At 40.6% G+C, this 15,825-nt stretch overlaps 1 protein-coding gene across 2 annotated transcripts in view; it reads right to left on the reverse strand.

Annotated features, from left to right (window-relative positions):
- The window catches only part of Arpc2 (actin related protein 2/3 complex subunit 2), a 36,201-nt gene that overhangs the window by 10,632 nt on the left and 9,744 nt on the right, over positions 1–15,825 (reverse strand). The window contains exons 3-7 of one of the 2 annotated variants that reach the window (XM_026786198.1): positions 11,350–11,384; positions 9,553–9,665; positions 5,189–5,234; positions 3,222–3,408; positions 1,784–1,877 (exon numbers count right to left, since the gene is read on the reverse strand). In XM_026786198.1, coding sequence (XP_026641999.1) covers positions 1,784–1,877; positions 3,222–3,408; positions 5,189–5,234; positions 9,553–9,665; positions 11,350–11,384 — 475 coding nt within the window. The remainder of the gene's footprint in view (positions 1–1,783; positions 1,878–3,221; positions 3,409–5,188; positions 5,235–9,552; positions 9,666–11,349; positions 11,385–15,825) is intronic. The other variant, XM_005361650.2, reaches the window with a different exon arrangement.

Consider the following 15,825-nt stretch of genomic DNA (forward strand, 5'->3'; position numbering starts at 1 on the left):
TGTAGACCAGGCTGGTCTCGAACTCACAGAGATCCACCTGCCTCTGCCTCCCAAGTGCTGGGATTAAAGGTGTGTGCCACCACCGCCCGGCAGGGCTTACTTTTAAGAGTCATATATGCAAACCCCCCTTTTCTTCATGAAGTTCAGTACTATCAAATGCTAAAGTGTCAACATTCCACTTTTTCACAAAGGGACCCCAAGTTAAGAGTTTCTGATTAGTCAGTTCCAATACAAAGCATTAACAAGGATACCATTAACAAGGATGGCATTTTGAAGTTTTCCCTTGCTAGGTAGAAGGCTTGTACACAAAGCCTCACTGTGTTAAGCACAGCAGTATTTCAAGTCTATTCTGAAAGAAAAGAAAAAAAAAAGATTCTGCTTTAAAATTTTCTTTAAAAGTAAAAAAAAAAAAAAAAAAACAAAACAACTTGAGGTGCGGTCTTACTCAGTAGCCTAGGCCATCTTGCAGCAATCTCCTTGCCTCAGGCATCTAAGTGGTTGGATTAGAGGCTGGGCCACAAGCCTGGAAGCTTCCGAATTAAAAACCAAAACAAAACACTATTCATCATTCTACCAGGGAACAGGAAAATGTATTAAAGCTTTACATTACATTCTGACTGTTGATCCACTTCAGAAGGCAGCAGCCTGAATACCTCCTGATCAATAAACTCATGTCCGAGAGCCAGTGACTAGCCAGCAGCCAAAAGGACACAGCCGCAACAGTCGACAATATGCCAGTCCCACTGTACCAGAATCCCAATGACAAAATGTTCGTCTAAGTCCTATTACCCTTCCAAGCAGGAGGCAATCTATGGTGACTCATTCAAACTGTGGCAGGGCTCTCCTGCCAGTCAACCACAACTCCAGCTCCTGCATATTATCCCTACTTTGCAAATCATTATTCACTATTCTGAAAATAGGGACCCAAACCAAGCCAAGAGCAGACCTTGTTACAAAACTGAGGAAACACAAGAGACAAGGAAATGAGAGCACACTTTAGATCAAGGGCTCTGTCACAGGAAGGGAGGAGAGTTAATATCCAGTCAAGACTAATTCTCCCTCTTGCCTTGTCCTGAAAAACGCAAGAACCATCAAGAAGAAACAGAACATTCATGTAAGTTTGGTGGGGGCCATGCTGTTTAGTTTTGTCAACTTGACACAAAGCTAGAAATGTCTGAGAAGAAGGAACCTCAACCGAGGAATTGTCTCCATTAGACTGTCCTTTGGGCATGGCTGTGGGGCATTTTCCTGATTAATGATTGATGTGAGGACCCAGCTCGCTGTGCATGGTGTCACCCCTGGTCCTGGATTGTATAAGGAAGCAGCAGGTCAAGCAAGTCACAGGGAACAAGCCAGTAAGCAGCACTCCTCCATGGTTTCTGCTTTACTTCTGCTTTCAGGTTCTTGAGCTCCTGGACTTCCTTCACTGATGAACTGTGACCTGGAGGTCTAAGGTAAAATAAACCCTTTCCTCTTTGAGATTTTTTTGGCCACAGTGTTTTATCATAACAACAAAGAAGCAAACTAAGACAGGGCTGTTTGTTTCATCTTCAAGTTCCAATATTAACAGAACTTTGTCTTCTCTATGCTATGGTGTACATGTATGTTGTTCTGTTACCATCTTCCCAGGTACTGGGGATTGAACCAGGGACCTTGTACATATTAGGCAAATGCTCTACCATTGAACTACACACAACCCTACTCCATATGATGGCTATGTACATGGTGTGTAAAGATTTAACTTCCTGGCGCACAATTTCCCCTGAAGACTTCTGCTCCATACCTGCATGAAGACCTTTCCAATGACCACATCGTCGTCATCCTTAAACACCGTGCTGAAGACTACTGTGACTCTGTCTTTTTTAGATTCAACATACCTGAGGAAAACAAACTCAGGAGTAAGTACAGCATCAGAAGATTCTGTCACTAACTTTATCTGCAAAGGAAGTAGAAGGGTAAAGTCCAAAGTCTCAATCTCAATAAAACAAAGGTGTGCCAGAGACCAGTCAAGAAAGTCAGGGTAGTAAATGAATTCCCAAGAAGGAAGTGGAATTAACAAAACTAGACTTTTAAATCTTGTATGTAAGGCGTAACATAGTATCTTAAGTTAATGACTCATTTTATAAAAAGTTTCTTTATATATGATACGATCCATACATAGTACACAGATAACTTGAGTTGCAGTAACAGGCGGGTAGAGGTAGCATAAGCCTTTAATCCCTGCACTTGGGAGGCAGAGACAGGAGGGTCTATGAGTTCAAGGACAGACTGGTCTGCAGAGTGAGTCCCAGGACAGAGGCAAAAGTTCCAGAGAAACCCTGCCTCCAAAAACCAACCAACCAACCAAACAAACAAAAAACGGTGGGTGTTGTAGTAACAGCATTTATGCTCAGCCTCTGATGCTTGATTACCTAGGCCATCTTTAAATTTATTTAATATACAGGTGTTTTGTTTACATGTGTACCTGTGCATATGTGTGCTTGGTGTCCAAAGAGGAAATCAGACACCCTGGATTGGAGTTAGACAATTGGAGTTGCCAAGTGGGTTGAGAGCTGAACTTAGATCCTCTGGAAAGGCAGTAAGTAGTCTGAAGGGCTGAGTATCTCTCTAGCCCATGGGAACTTCCTTTAAGAGAACTCAGAAAAGTAGTGCCTTGGGCCTGCAGAGATGACTCACTGGTTAAGGACACTGGCTACAATTCCCATTCTACAAAATTCACAATCACAAACTCATAAAATACAAACACACATAAAGTAATTAGTAATCCTAAAAATAAAAACATAAAACCCTCAAAAGATCAGCGCCTTAAAGGACAGCACAGATTTCTTTCCATCTGGTTGACACTGTCTCTCTTAGTCAGTGGCGTATGGAGCTGAAAAGTTTAAATTCCCCTGGTAGCAATGCCACCACCAACATATTAAGTCAATCAGGCCGAATTAGTAAATCCAGGTTTAATCTGAGCAAAGCAAAGCAACTCCTGGACAACCCTTGGGAAGGCAGGGGAGGAATCATCTGGCAAATATGGTAGCCTGTAGATGCAGTCTTGAGCAGCCTCAGCGAGGGGCTGATTTTTGGCAGATTTTCTCAGGGGAGGAGGGTTAGAATGAGGCCCCTAGATGGAGATGCCCAACATCTCAACATTTTTGGGTATATATAGATGGCGGTAGGGCTTCCACCTAAACAGAAGCCACCCTCAGCCTGGAGCTGAAGTCCACGCTTACATGGTCTCATCGTCCCGGTAATGGATAACCGCTCTGTTCTCTCCTTCCTTGCCCTCTTCTTGGAACTGGAAGTATTTCTCAAAGACAGAGGCAAAGCAATTTCGCTTCAACATGCCAGCCTGATGCACAATAGAATCCTTGGATGCAGGCAGATTTTCAAGGTCATATAGCAAAGAAACATTGTATCCTGGTGGGAGAAAAAGTAAATCACCTATCACTTATATGAAAAAAAACAACAACAAAAACCCCACAAACAACAAAACAAACAAAAAACCAAATCAAACCTTTATCTTTCAAGTAAACAGTGTAGAGGCAACTCCCCATCTCTACCCTATACCAAATTATGTAACTATTTATGGATACATAGGGTCCTAGAGACAGTTGTGAAGGGGACTCTATGACTCAAGCTGTACAATTCACGTATTTTCTCCAATGGTTTAATATGCACCCACATGGTCAGCAGGTGCAAGCTTTCTGGGAAGAAAATCTGATCCCCATACACCACTGCAAACCCTTGTGGAGGGGAAGCAGGGTAGAAATCTGCTTCTTAATATACATACTTCCCCAATAGTATCTCTCTGAATAACTGTATATTTCCAGTGTTTTCAGAATTCTACTTCATTTGACCCCTCCACGCGTTTCTTTGAAGATGTCAGGACAGGTAAGTTTATCCTCATTTAGAATGAAAAAGTGGTTCAGAGATGCAGCGCCTTGCTGAATACGGCACAACACACAGGTATGGAGCTCTCTATCTTGAAGTGAGTTCATATTCTGGCCTCACTATGTGACCTTGGAAAACTGCCCAATCTCTACAATGCCCTCATCTGTGTAGGAGGGAAGGTGTGGGGAGCCTGGGGTGGTGCTGAAGCTGTAATAGGTAGAGGGAAGAGATTAAACTAGGCACAAGTTCAGTATTTAAGTTAGACATGGTGGTGTAGGTGGGCAAGCCAGCACTCAAGAGACCAGGGTGGGTGTCTTGACTTCCAGGACAGCCTGGGCTATACTACAAAACTATCTCTAAAATATCCACAGACTTTATGGACCAGATCATCAGTAAGTGGGCCAGAACAAGGACTGAGAATCATGTCTACTGACCTCTAAGGTACCCTGCCTTCTTCTAGGAATGCTAGGAAAAGGGCTAATTAAGTCATCAATGGTACTTCAAAGACTACACATGTTTCCTCAAGAATACCTTTAAAGGTATTGAGTGGGAACCAATGCTTGTCCATTTATTTGTTTGTGTATGAATGGAAACTAGGGTGCAATATGGGGTGTTTCCACAGGAGCTGCTCATCTTTTCTTAAACAAAATTTTAAAAAGTAATCACTGGTTATATTTTAATTTGAGATTACAAATCATAGTAAACTGCCATGTTGGTGCTGAGAACTGAAACCTGGGACCCCTGGAAAAGCAATCAGTGTTCTTAACCACTAAACCAGCCCCCATTCTGTATTTTGAAAAGGGGTCTCTCATTGAAATCTAGGGCTCAACAATTAGACTAGATTGGCTACAAGCAAACTCTATGCTCACCGGTGATCTCCCCAGAACTGACATTACAACTGAAATTTTTTTTTAACCTAGGCACTGGTGTTCAAACTTAGGCTCTCATGCTTTTGAGACAACTGCTTTACAAACTGAGCAATATCTCCAGTGCCCCTAGAGCATTTTATGAGTATATTCAAAGGGTACTTGCTCAAACAAAGGAGGTTCCTCTGGCTAAAAGATTAGAAGAAACATTTTGGGGTGTTACTAACACACTTGCTGATTTTGAAGACATTGTGTATCACACTGAAAAAGGTAGAGCCCGCTAACAGCTACTTATACAGAAGGAACTGACTCGAGAACTGGGCTCCTTCAGACGTGTTTTCCAGAATGATAATTTAAACCAAATTCTCTAGCTAAAAAAGCCCTGATACAAGCAAGACATGGTTTGCCATCATTCCATAGCCACTAGCATTTCTACATACCTGATTCTGGGTTAACCAAGAAATTCCCGTATACTCTCTTTAATAACTGGAGAGGAAAAAAAAAAGTTAATCCAAAATCCATGGCAATTTCATTATTTTTGAAACACACAGTACTTGTGATAAACTCTTCCTAAACCAATGTTTAATTTTCATTTGGTGGGTTGCAAACAAGACGGGAAAGTGAATTCATCAAGTGACTAAATAGATCTCTCACAGAATTGGATTATAATCTGAAGGTTAGTTCCGGGGTTGTCTCTCAAAGACCTGAGCACACCTCTCCCATTTTTTTCTCTTTTCAGATTCTACATTGCACTCAAGTCTCAAGTCTTTCTTTTTTGAGAGTAGAGAGATACAGCTATGACAAAAGACTGTATCAATTATCAACTAAGCATGGGCTGGAACCCTAACCCAGGAGAATGAAAAGGTAAAAACCAAGTTCTGGGCTCTGACTTTCTGTCAGTGTGTTAATCCTGTAAACTAACTTAGCTCATAGTTATGTCCTGCAAAGGACAATGGATAACAGAATTACAGTCAGCTAGTAATACCAGTGTGCCCAAAAACGGTGTCCTAGCAAACTGGATTTCACCATCCGACACCTTACTCTGCTGACTACTTTCCAGCTTTTGGAAGTAGAGCACAAACAAAAGCACCTTTACACTCCCCTCCGTTTTTCTCTGCCAGAGTGACCATCTACCAGCTGAAATCTTCCTCAACTGACATCCTACTTAGGAAGGAACCAGGTTTACTTAAGTGTGTAAAGAGCACATTAAGTAGTGGGAAGGAGATATGTAAAGACAGAAACAAAATATGTAGTAAAATCACAAGCAATCTGAGAAGCTTTTCAAGGCTTAGCAGATGTTCAATAGTTGGAACACGAACATGGGGCAGCGCTTGTAATCTCAATAAGGCTGAAGCAGGATCTCCAGTTTGAGATCAGCCTGGGCTACACTGGAGACTGTTTCAAACTAAAATGAAAAAGTCTCAAACCTCTAAAAATAAAACAGAAGTAACCCCCTAAAACACAAAATCCCAAACTGGACTCATTTACTAACTTTCACTAAAAACTTTATTGCTCCACAGCCAGTAAAAAATACACTTAAAACCCAGCAGTGCAGGAAAAAAACAAGGCTTCTCTTTTGTGGAGATAAGGTATAGTGTAGCTCAGGCTGGTTTGGATTTTATTATGGAGTTGAGGAGGATCCTCCTGTCTCCACCTCCCAAGTTTGCAGATTCCAGGTATGTGCCCAGGAAAACACAAATTCTGTTCTAAGGCTAATAACTCTTTAATAGTTTACAGTATCTCAGAGTATCAGCTACACCGTCATCAAATTACAAATGCAAAACAAGTTTTCGTCTTGTTGGTTAAGAGTTACACATGCCGTTTAAAAGAATTTCAGGGCAGAGTTGGAGAGGCAGTTCAGTGGTTAGGAGCATTGGTTGTTCTTCTAGAGGATCCCACTTCAATTCCCAGCATCTACAAAGTGGCTTACAACCTCCTGTACCTCCAGTTCCAGGGGATCTAATGCCCTCTCCTTAAACATGGTGCACAGATAGACATGCAGACAAGATACTCATACACATAGCTTAAAAAAAGAAAAGAAAAACAGAGTTTTGTAGCTAGGCACTAGGGCCCAGCTCCAGAATGGCCGGCAGGATTTGCCAGGCTTATTGCTGTATTCAGAGCCAGAACCACCCTGTATACAGAGACCTTCAATGGCTGTTCAAAGGTATATGAACGTTCTTTTTCATCTTCTATTTAATGAACTTTCTACATAGCAAAAAATAAAGAAAAATTAATAACAAATCATATCTATATTCAATTTGAATCTCCCCCAAACCCAAAACAAACAAAAAAAGAAAACAAAAAACAAAGGTTATTCACTCCTAAACCTTTTCTTGGTGATGCCAGAGATCAAACCTCGGACTTTATGCATGCTTAGTAAACACCTCACCGTGGAGCTGTGCCCCCCTCTAGGGGCAGTGACTCAAATATTCTTTAGAAATATTTTAAGGACTGGAAATAGTTCACTGAGTAATTTTCTAATGTTCCTATACTTGATCACTTTAGAAATTCCTCATCTACAGAATTTGGTAAGAGTGTGAATTCATGATCACACTCATTTACGTGAAGGGAAAAACAAGCAATGCCAGGTACAGTACCTAGTTGGTGAGTACACAGCACAAGAGGAACCGCAAGGAAAGGAAGGGCTCAAGGTCACAGTCTGTAGGTGGAGTTTTGACCTTCAGGTGTTCCCTGTCCAACTTCTCCCAAGAGCCTGGCCTGCTCCCACTCCCTGAGCTATAATCCTAAAGGATTAGTACTTGAAGAAAAAAGGGAGTATCAGACATGGGGGGAAATCAAAGCCCCTTCAGTTTAGTTTAGCTCCAGTTTTACCAAGTGAATATTTCTGACATCTATGAATTTACAGCCATGTTTACACCACTTTTAATTCCTTTGTTTTTTCTTTTCAAAATATTTTTTATTTATTATTATTATCATGTGTGTGAGTGCTAGTGTCAAGTGGGGAGGTCAGGAAGACAACTTTTGGAAATCAAGTTCTCTCCTTCCACCACGGCCCCAGGGAGTATCAGGTTTGCGCGTCAATTGCTTTTACCCATGGAGCTATTTTGAAGGCCCTTCTCTGTTCTTGAGCCCTTGAACATTTTTCTGTTATTGCACTAGAATTTGTTTTTGTGTGTTTGTGTCTGAGACCAATCTCACTGTGTAATCCAAATTGGCCTTGAACTCTTGATCCTTCTGCCTCCACCTCACCATCGCTGGGATCCTAGTTGTGTGCCACTGGATCACACTGTTCCCTTACACCTCCAATTATGATTCACTTTTAAATTTGTGCCTCTTTTTGACCATCCAGAGAACAGAGGCAACTTGTCTACTTTTAACTATTAGATCTGCCTACCTGAACACCAGATTGGTCTGCCTTTAAAAAGGGCCTGTGAAAAAACAAGCTTCCTGAAGTTATCACAGTTTGGTCACTGTTTAACCCACTCAGGGAGTCATTTACTGCTTACTCTGCTCCCACATTGGAAATGTTACTTCCTCCACCCACTTGAGCTCTTTGGCCTGTGTGATAGCTATGAAAACTGCAGAGTGTTCCGGAACTCCACTAGCAGGCCAAGGACAAGATGGAAGAGTAAGCTGCAGACCAGCCCTCCCCTTCTGATGACATTACTTCACATTCCCTACTTTCCTCTCTTCCCTGAGCAAATCAAAAGCACCTGAACCATAAGAGAACCCCCTACAGTTCTTAGTATTTTGTTCATTAAGTCTGATTTTAGAGCAAAAATTTACAGCTTTGGATCGGATTTCTTGACAAAACGGCCTTTTATTACAGAAATCTGATGTTCAAATGCCATCACTTTTCAGAAAGACAGAAATGGTTGTATCTTCATGCTGCAGATAAAGGAGAGCCTAGTTTGTTAAACTAAGCTATTTGAAAACTGATTCAGGAACTGAGTCATACTTCCTGCTTTGAGACGCAACCACAATGTGCACGCTGGTGTAACAGCATTTTCTTTCTTCCATAAATGGCTTTACCCAGAGCAACTGCAGTTCAACAGGAACCAAACCTCCTACTCTAGCTACCCAAAGTCAGGGCACAAGGCCTAGATATTTCTTTTTACTTTCCCTAGTCATAAAGAAGAGATGCTTAGAAAGGTCAGCTCTAAAAAATACTAACAACAACAAAAACAAACAAACAAACAAAAAACCTGTAATGTAGTAACTTATGCTTCAACCTTCAAAACGAAAACCAAGATTATGAGGTTCAATAAGCCCCAAATTACATGCCTGTCTCGATTAAGATTCTAAATACGGAACAAAACGTGCCTTTTTGTTACCATAACTATTTTTGTACTAGTTAAAATATTCTCTGTTGTTTCTAGAGGACTAGCTGTTCTGTTTTCATTATTTGTAAAACTTGGGTATCCTAAATAACCTGAAAAGAATAAAATCCTGAGTTGGCTGTGGTGGTACAGCTCTGTCTGTAATACTAGCACTTGGAAGGTGAGGATGAAGGTTCAGGAATTTGAGGCCTTCCTCAAATATGTCAAGAGTTTAAGGTCAGCCTGGGCTACATGAGACTCTTAAAAACAAAACATTAAGAACTTTTAAAATGTGCTTAGGGAACATCATTATTTTTGCAAGATAAAAGAAAAGAAGCAAAAAGCCAAAATCTTCTCTGGAAAACATTTTTCACTTTGTTGTGGGAAATGCAGCCCTCGGATAACTGTGTAAAGCAGCCTCCGTCACGAGGAGTGGTTTGGCCCACTCTCTGGGTGGCAAGGGGCCAACAGAAGGTGACGAAGAAAAATAAGAGTCCCAAGGAAACCAATATGGAACTTACCTCATCAGCACCATGTGCCTGAAGTTCCTTGTAGAATTTCAAAGAAATACTGACCATCACTTTTGTTTTGTCTCCATTAGGATTTGAAATATGATAAAGGACACCATCAAAATCTGTGAAAAAAATCAAGAAGACTGCTTACTCTGAAAACGGGAGTAGTGGCCTAACACCTACCACAGGGATGGCCACAAGACCTTTGATAAGAGAGCATGCAACTAAATGATGTGCATTTTGATTTCACTAGGAAGTCAACAAACTGCTATGGAATTAATTGCTTAGCGCCCTCTCTTTGGTCTTACTTAAAATTACAAAGCTATTTTTGTGCTAAAATAACCTAAAAAAACTTTCATTGTGACACATTTGCAAGAGAAAGAGCTATCAAAAACTCATATTCACCTATGCAGCATGAACACTGATTGGCACATGGCCCTTCTTTCAGAATGTACTTGCCCCTACCCCAATTCACTACAAAGCAATCCCAGATGCACTATTTGATCCATATATACTTCACAATACATCTTTGGGAGATAGAGATAATTTTAAATGAACATAACTATTATCAAATTCAAACAAAAATATTCTACTTTAATATCAAATACCTCATAATATCAAATACCTCATAACTATTACCTGTTAAACACTATTGTTGTAAATATTTAAACTAGGATCTAAACAAGATCAGGACATAATCAGATGATTATTTTTTAAGTCTCCTTTAATCTCTTGGCCTTTCCTCTTTTTAGGTTCTCTCTTCCTGCACAAAGTGAGCTGAGCACATCTGTATAGCGCACTGCTGAAGCTAGGAACCAAGGGCCAGAATGCAAAGAACTTGTACAGGAATCACAAGAACCATGAGGACTGAGCACTGCTAGTGACTAGGAGGCACAGCTTAGGCTGCAAAGTCTTCTCAGATCATCTAGCCAAACACTTGCCTTTCTAGATGGGACTTAGATGTAAAATTCCCGAGGTCACATACGAATAGCCAATTTCTTTTTTTTTCCTTTTTCTTTTCTTTTCTCTCTCTCCTTCCTTCCTTCCTTTCTTTCTTTTTTTTTTTTTTTTTAAAAAAAAAACCAGGTTCACTATGTAGCACTGCCTATTCTGGAACTCATATGTAGATCAACCTGAGATCTCAACCACAAACTCAGAGAAATCCACCTATCTTTGCCTCCTGAATGCAGGGATTAAAGACTTGTACCACCATGCCCGGCCAGCAGGGAGTGGAAAGAAGCACCACTGCTCTGATTTGACAAACAAGCTCTAGCACCTTTCTATGTCGCCTCTCCCAAATGCTAGGCAGATTTATATGATGGCTACTAGACTATGAGTCTGTAGACTTCCAAAGTAGAAAATGGTTCTCTGTATAAAACAGAACCCAGACTTTTAAAATATGAAGTGCCCTACCCAATAAGATATGTATGGTAGCTTTACTTAGTTTACCTAACTCCAAAGTCAGTTAGCAATGTTACAGATACATGAAATAGTCCCCGAAGGCTTCAAAAAACCACCTGACAATCAAAACTTTTCCTTTCAGGGATGGAGAGCTTGCTCAGTGTTTAAGAGAACTGGCTGTTCTTCTAGAGGACCCAGGTTCAATCCCTAGCAGCTGTATGGCAGCTCATAATATTCTGCAATTCTACTTCCAGGAGAGCTGATGCATTCTTTTGGCCTCTGTGGGATTCAGGCACACCCATGGAGCAGACAGATGCAGGCAAAACACCAACACACCAAAAAAAAAAAAAAAAAAAATTCCCCATTATGCCCTCTCATAAAAAGGGATGAGATTAAGATACGTACCTGCAAATGTTACTTCTACAGCTTCTGGTTTGTTTCTGTAAAACAACAAAAAGGCCCTTAGTAAGATAAATTTAGGACAGGACGGTTTAGTGGATGGGGGTACTTGCTAGCTAAGCCTGATGACCCTCAGACCTGAGCTGGATCCCAGGGGTGAAGGGAGAGAGCTGACTCATGTTGTCGTTTGGCTCCACATATGAGCTGGGCATGCACGTCCACACAAATACACAAACAGATGAAATGTAAATAGGGACAATAATTGCACTGTTGCTCCTGATTTTTACTTAAAACTGAAGCATTCTACATAAACTCAAGGCTTCATTCTTTCATGGGCCTGAACTTTTAGATTTTCCAGCTGCTTGCCACGGCTGGTGCTCACTCTGGTTAAAGCTCCCCGCAGGATAGTGCCCATGGAAGTAAATTTTAGATAGAGAAACAGCTAAGTATTAATAATGTAGAATGGTTCTACTCTGTTTAAGGTGAAAGAATGATCTGATATCATCAACAAAAAGTAAGTGTTGCTCCATTCCAAAGATCACTTTTAAGCCTTTCGCACCTTTCCTTCTTTCTTACATCATCAAAATACCTGCAACACTCATCAAGCCTGCTTTGGTTCTACCTTAATTTTGTTATATCTCAGGTCTTACACAGAAGCATGGCACAAAGTAACACTGGAAAAAAAAAATCACCAAGTAGAGTCAAAGTACTTGATTTCTACTTTTATCTTTTTCACTAAGCTTATGCTCTGGGATAAATAAGAATCCTTATATCCTTTTTCTCATTTCCTCACTTATAAAATGGGAGAACACAAACAATTTCACCAATATTGCAGAACTACTACAGACAAACAGTAAAACAGCCTGAGAAGACCTTCTTCTGGTATGCAACAGCTAATTGTTTTAGTTAAGTAAATTAAACTAAAATAGTTAAAATAAATTAAAGTTGTATTACATCCTCCTCTGCAATACCAATGGCAGAAACCTCCACCGCCCTAACAGCTTAGCTTGCTGGCAGTTAATTCAAATGATCCTAGTTTGTTTCACATTTAGCAGACAAGATATCCACACTGACGTATTTACCCCTTATTTAAAATCTCTTGTGAGAATCTTCTTAAGAAATGTTGTGTTTACACATGAAGGTATGTACACCATATGTGCAAGAGCCTTTGAAAGGCACAAGAGGGCATTGGGCCGGGCGGTGGTGGTGCACGCCTTTAATCCCAGCACTCGGCTAGAAAGTTTATTACTTGTGAGGTGGTTACAGGATGATCAGAATTCAGTCAATCATCTGTGGCTGAATATTGAGACAGAGGTAGATACTGTCTCAACAAATGAACACCCCTTCCAAAAAAAGAGAAAGCTTAAAATTGCTCCTGGGCTTTCATTTCAAACTCTAGCCAAGAAACAAAGGAAATGAATGACAACAAACCATTCCTTACCTCTAAAACACAAGAGTATGTATACTCATATATAAGCCCATTTAAAAAAACAAACAAACAAAAAAAAACCCACAAAACTAAGAAGATGCCCCAGGTAAAGGAAGCATGCAAACACATTCTCTCAGAGGGACTCCTGGTTGTCCCGGAGTCAGGGACCATGTTGCCTGACTTAACTGGGGTGGGGTATTTGGGGGTGTTATTTTCCCCTTAACCCTTAGGTTTAAACTCAGTCAGGAAAGATGCAGTTCCTCACTTTACTACTTCATCAACAGACCTGAGAAAAATCAACTTAAGAAAAACCTTAACAGTCTAAGTCATAAACACTGAAGGTTTGAGTCTCTAGGCATGAAAGCACCCTGAGCATGGATCTCCACTGGGAAAACTGCTAAGATCCATTCTAAGTAGCTTGCTGTATGATTTGGGAATGCCTATCAAACCACTGCCATTAATATTTTAGTTCATTCTTCAAGGCTGCACAAAAGATTTAGAGGAGAAAAGCACTGGGCTAGAGAACAGGAGAACAAGGGCAGTGGTGCACGCCTTTAATCCCAGCACTCAAGAGGCAGAGGCAGGCGGATCTGAGTTCAAGGACAACATGGTCTACAAAGAAGGTTCTAGGACAGATAGGGCTACAAAGAGATACTCTGTCTTGAAAAAATAAAAACAACAACAAAAAGAATAGGAGAACATATCTAGGAGCTGGAAGTTCGTAAGCTCTGTGTGCCAACAAGAAGGTTGAACATAAAACACACTGTAACAACCATTACTTAACCCAAGAACAGGTATTCATTACTGTGTGTGTGTGCACATACATATACACACACACAGAAAGAGAGAGATCTGTTTGAGACAAGGTTTCTGTGTAACTCTTGCTGTCCGGGAACCCTGAGATCTGCATGCCTTTGCCTCCACCATTACGATATTTTAATTAATTAGTTTTTCAGACGGAAATCTCATGAAGCCGAGGCTGGCTTCACATGTATTATGTAGTTGAGGCTGCGTTTGAACTACAAATAATCCTTCTGCTTCCACCTCCCACATGTTGGTGTTAGGAGGGCACCACACACATATTTTGTTCTGCTTTTTTATGGTTTAAAATCATGGTAATTGAAGGGTCCACTTAATAGACCAAAAAGACGGAGAATTTACTGATTTACTATCTGCTCAAGCTTCAGGTTCAAGAAAGTTTAAAGAAAAGGCAAGTCTTGGGGGCTGACAAAATGGCTCAGTGAGTAAAGGCACTGCTATCAAGCAAAGGACTAAGTTCAATCACCGGAGGCCTCATGGTGAAAGGCGAGAATTGAATCCTGTATAAATGACCTCCACATTTGTTTCATGATGTGCACAGACACAAGTAAATTAGTCCTCTGGAGTTAAGTGTTAAGTTCTCTCAGACGAGGCTGTCTCTAAAGTTCCCCTTTTATAAACTGGGGATAAAAGACCCATATTACAAGAATGTCATGAAGCTTAACTGAGATGATACAGTAGACACACACATCCAATATTTCCCAACAATTGTTTCATGACTAAATTACAGATATGTTAACAGTGTCTAAAGTTTTCACAGTAGTGCATGGCAGAATCTTAATAAATGTGCCACACAAATACCACTATGTTCTGTTTGTGTCACATGATAAACCTCCGCAATCACAGCGGTGGAAATCAAGCACACAACAGTCTACCCGTTCCCCAACCACCAAGACACAGAAGTCAGCCTACAGGCTGCTCCTGGATTCCCTAGATTTTTTTTTTTTTTTTTTGGTTTTGGTTTCGTTTTTCCAGAGAGGATTTCTCTGTATAACAGCACTGCCTGTTTTGGAACTCACTTTGTAGACCAGGCCAGCCTCGAACTCAAGATATTTGCCTGCCTCTGCCTCCCAAATGCTGGGATTAAAGGAATGCATCACCTACCAGCTTGCTCCTGGATTCTTAAAACCCTGAGTTTTCTCAATCTAATCTGTCACATGGGGACATTTTGAAATTAAATGAAACTGTGTTAAAACACATAGGTAGTGAATGTATATGAAAGCACACATACTACAAAAGACAGTGCAATACCTGGATTACAGAAGACAACCTAAAAATGAGGCTTTTCTTCTAGATGGAGTTAGAAAGGCCCAAATCTGAAGTTGTGGCTGAGAGTTTTAGGAATTGTGAAGCTATCAAGATCAGGAACTATTTACCCAGTTCTAGGAGAAATAGGATTCCTATTAGCATCAGACTGTTAAAATGACTAGAATTTGTGACTAAGCCAGCTGGATGATCCTAAGGGTTATTGATTGGCAGCCTAAGACACTGGAACATTACCTAATTCACTGAGATGAGCAGATTTCTTTTTTTAAAAGACAAGATTCTGTAGCCTAAGCTGGGTTGTCCGTATGTATCCTAGGCTGGTCATAAACTCTTGGCAATTCTCCTGCCTCAGCTTCCCAAGTTCTGGGATTACAGGCATGAGGTACCACATTTGACTTTAAGAGATATTCTTAAATTAGCTTTAAAAGGTGCTGGAGAGGTGGATCACCAGTTAAGAGCATTAACCAGAAGACTTGAGTTCCCAGTCCCCAAATGCCATCTCACACTGTAACCCCAGTTCCAGGGGATCAAACATCTTCTGACTTCCACAGGCACCAGGCTTGTCTTTACATACAGGCAAATACTCATACATATAAAGTAAAAATAAATCTTAAAAGAAGTCCATTAGGAAAGTCTTTTTTTAACAATATATTTTTATTTGTATGCGTGTGTGTCTATGCTAAGTGTATGACATTTGTGTGGGGGTGCCTGCGGTGGCCAAAAGAGGACATCAGATCCTTGGGAGCTGGAGTTAGCAGGTGTTTGTGAGTTACCTGAAGTAGGCTTGGAACTGTTCAGTATTCTGTAAGAACAGATGAGCCATCTCTTTTGCACCCAAAATATTTTCTTCAAACTGGGTGTGGTAGTTCTATACTTTTCAAAGGAAGCTTCTAGAATGTCAACAGTCAGTTAAGTACTACTAGCAACTATATTATTCTGTGTGTGTGTGTGTGTGTGTGTGTGCGCGC

The sequence above is a fragment of the Microtus ochrogaster genome, linkage group LG4, assembly GCF_000317375.1.
Source record: "Microtus ochrogaster isolate Prairie Vole_2 linkage group LG4, MicOch1.0, whole genome shotgun sequence".
NCBI classification, from domain to species: Eukaryota; Metazoa; Chordata; class Mammalia; order Rodentia; family Cricetidae; genus Microtus; species Microtus ochrogaster.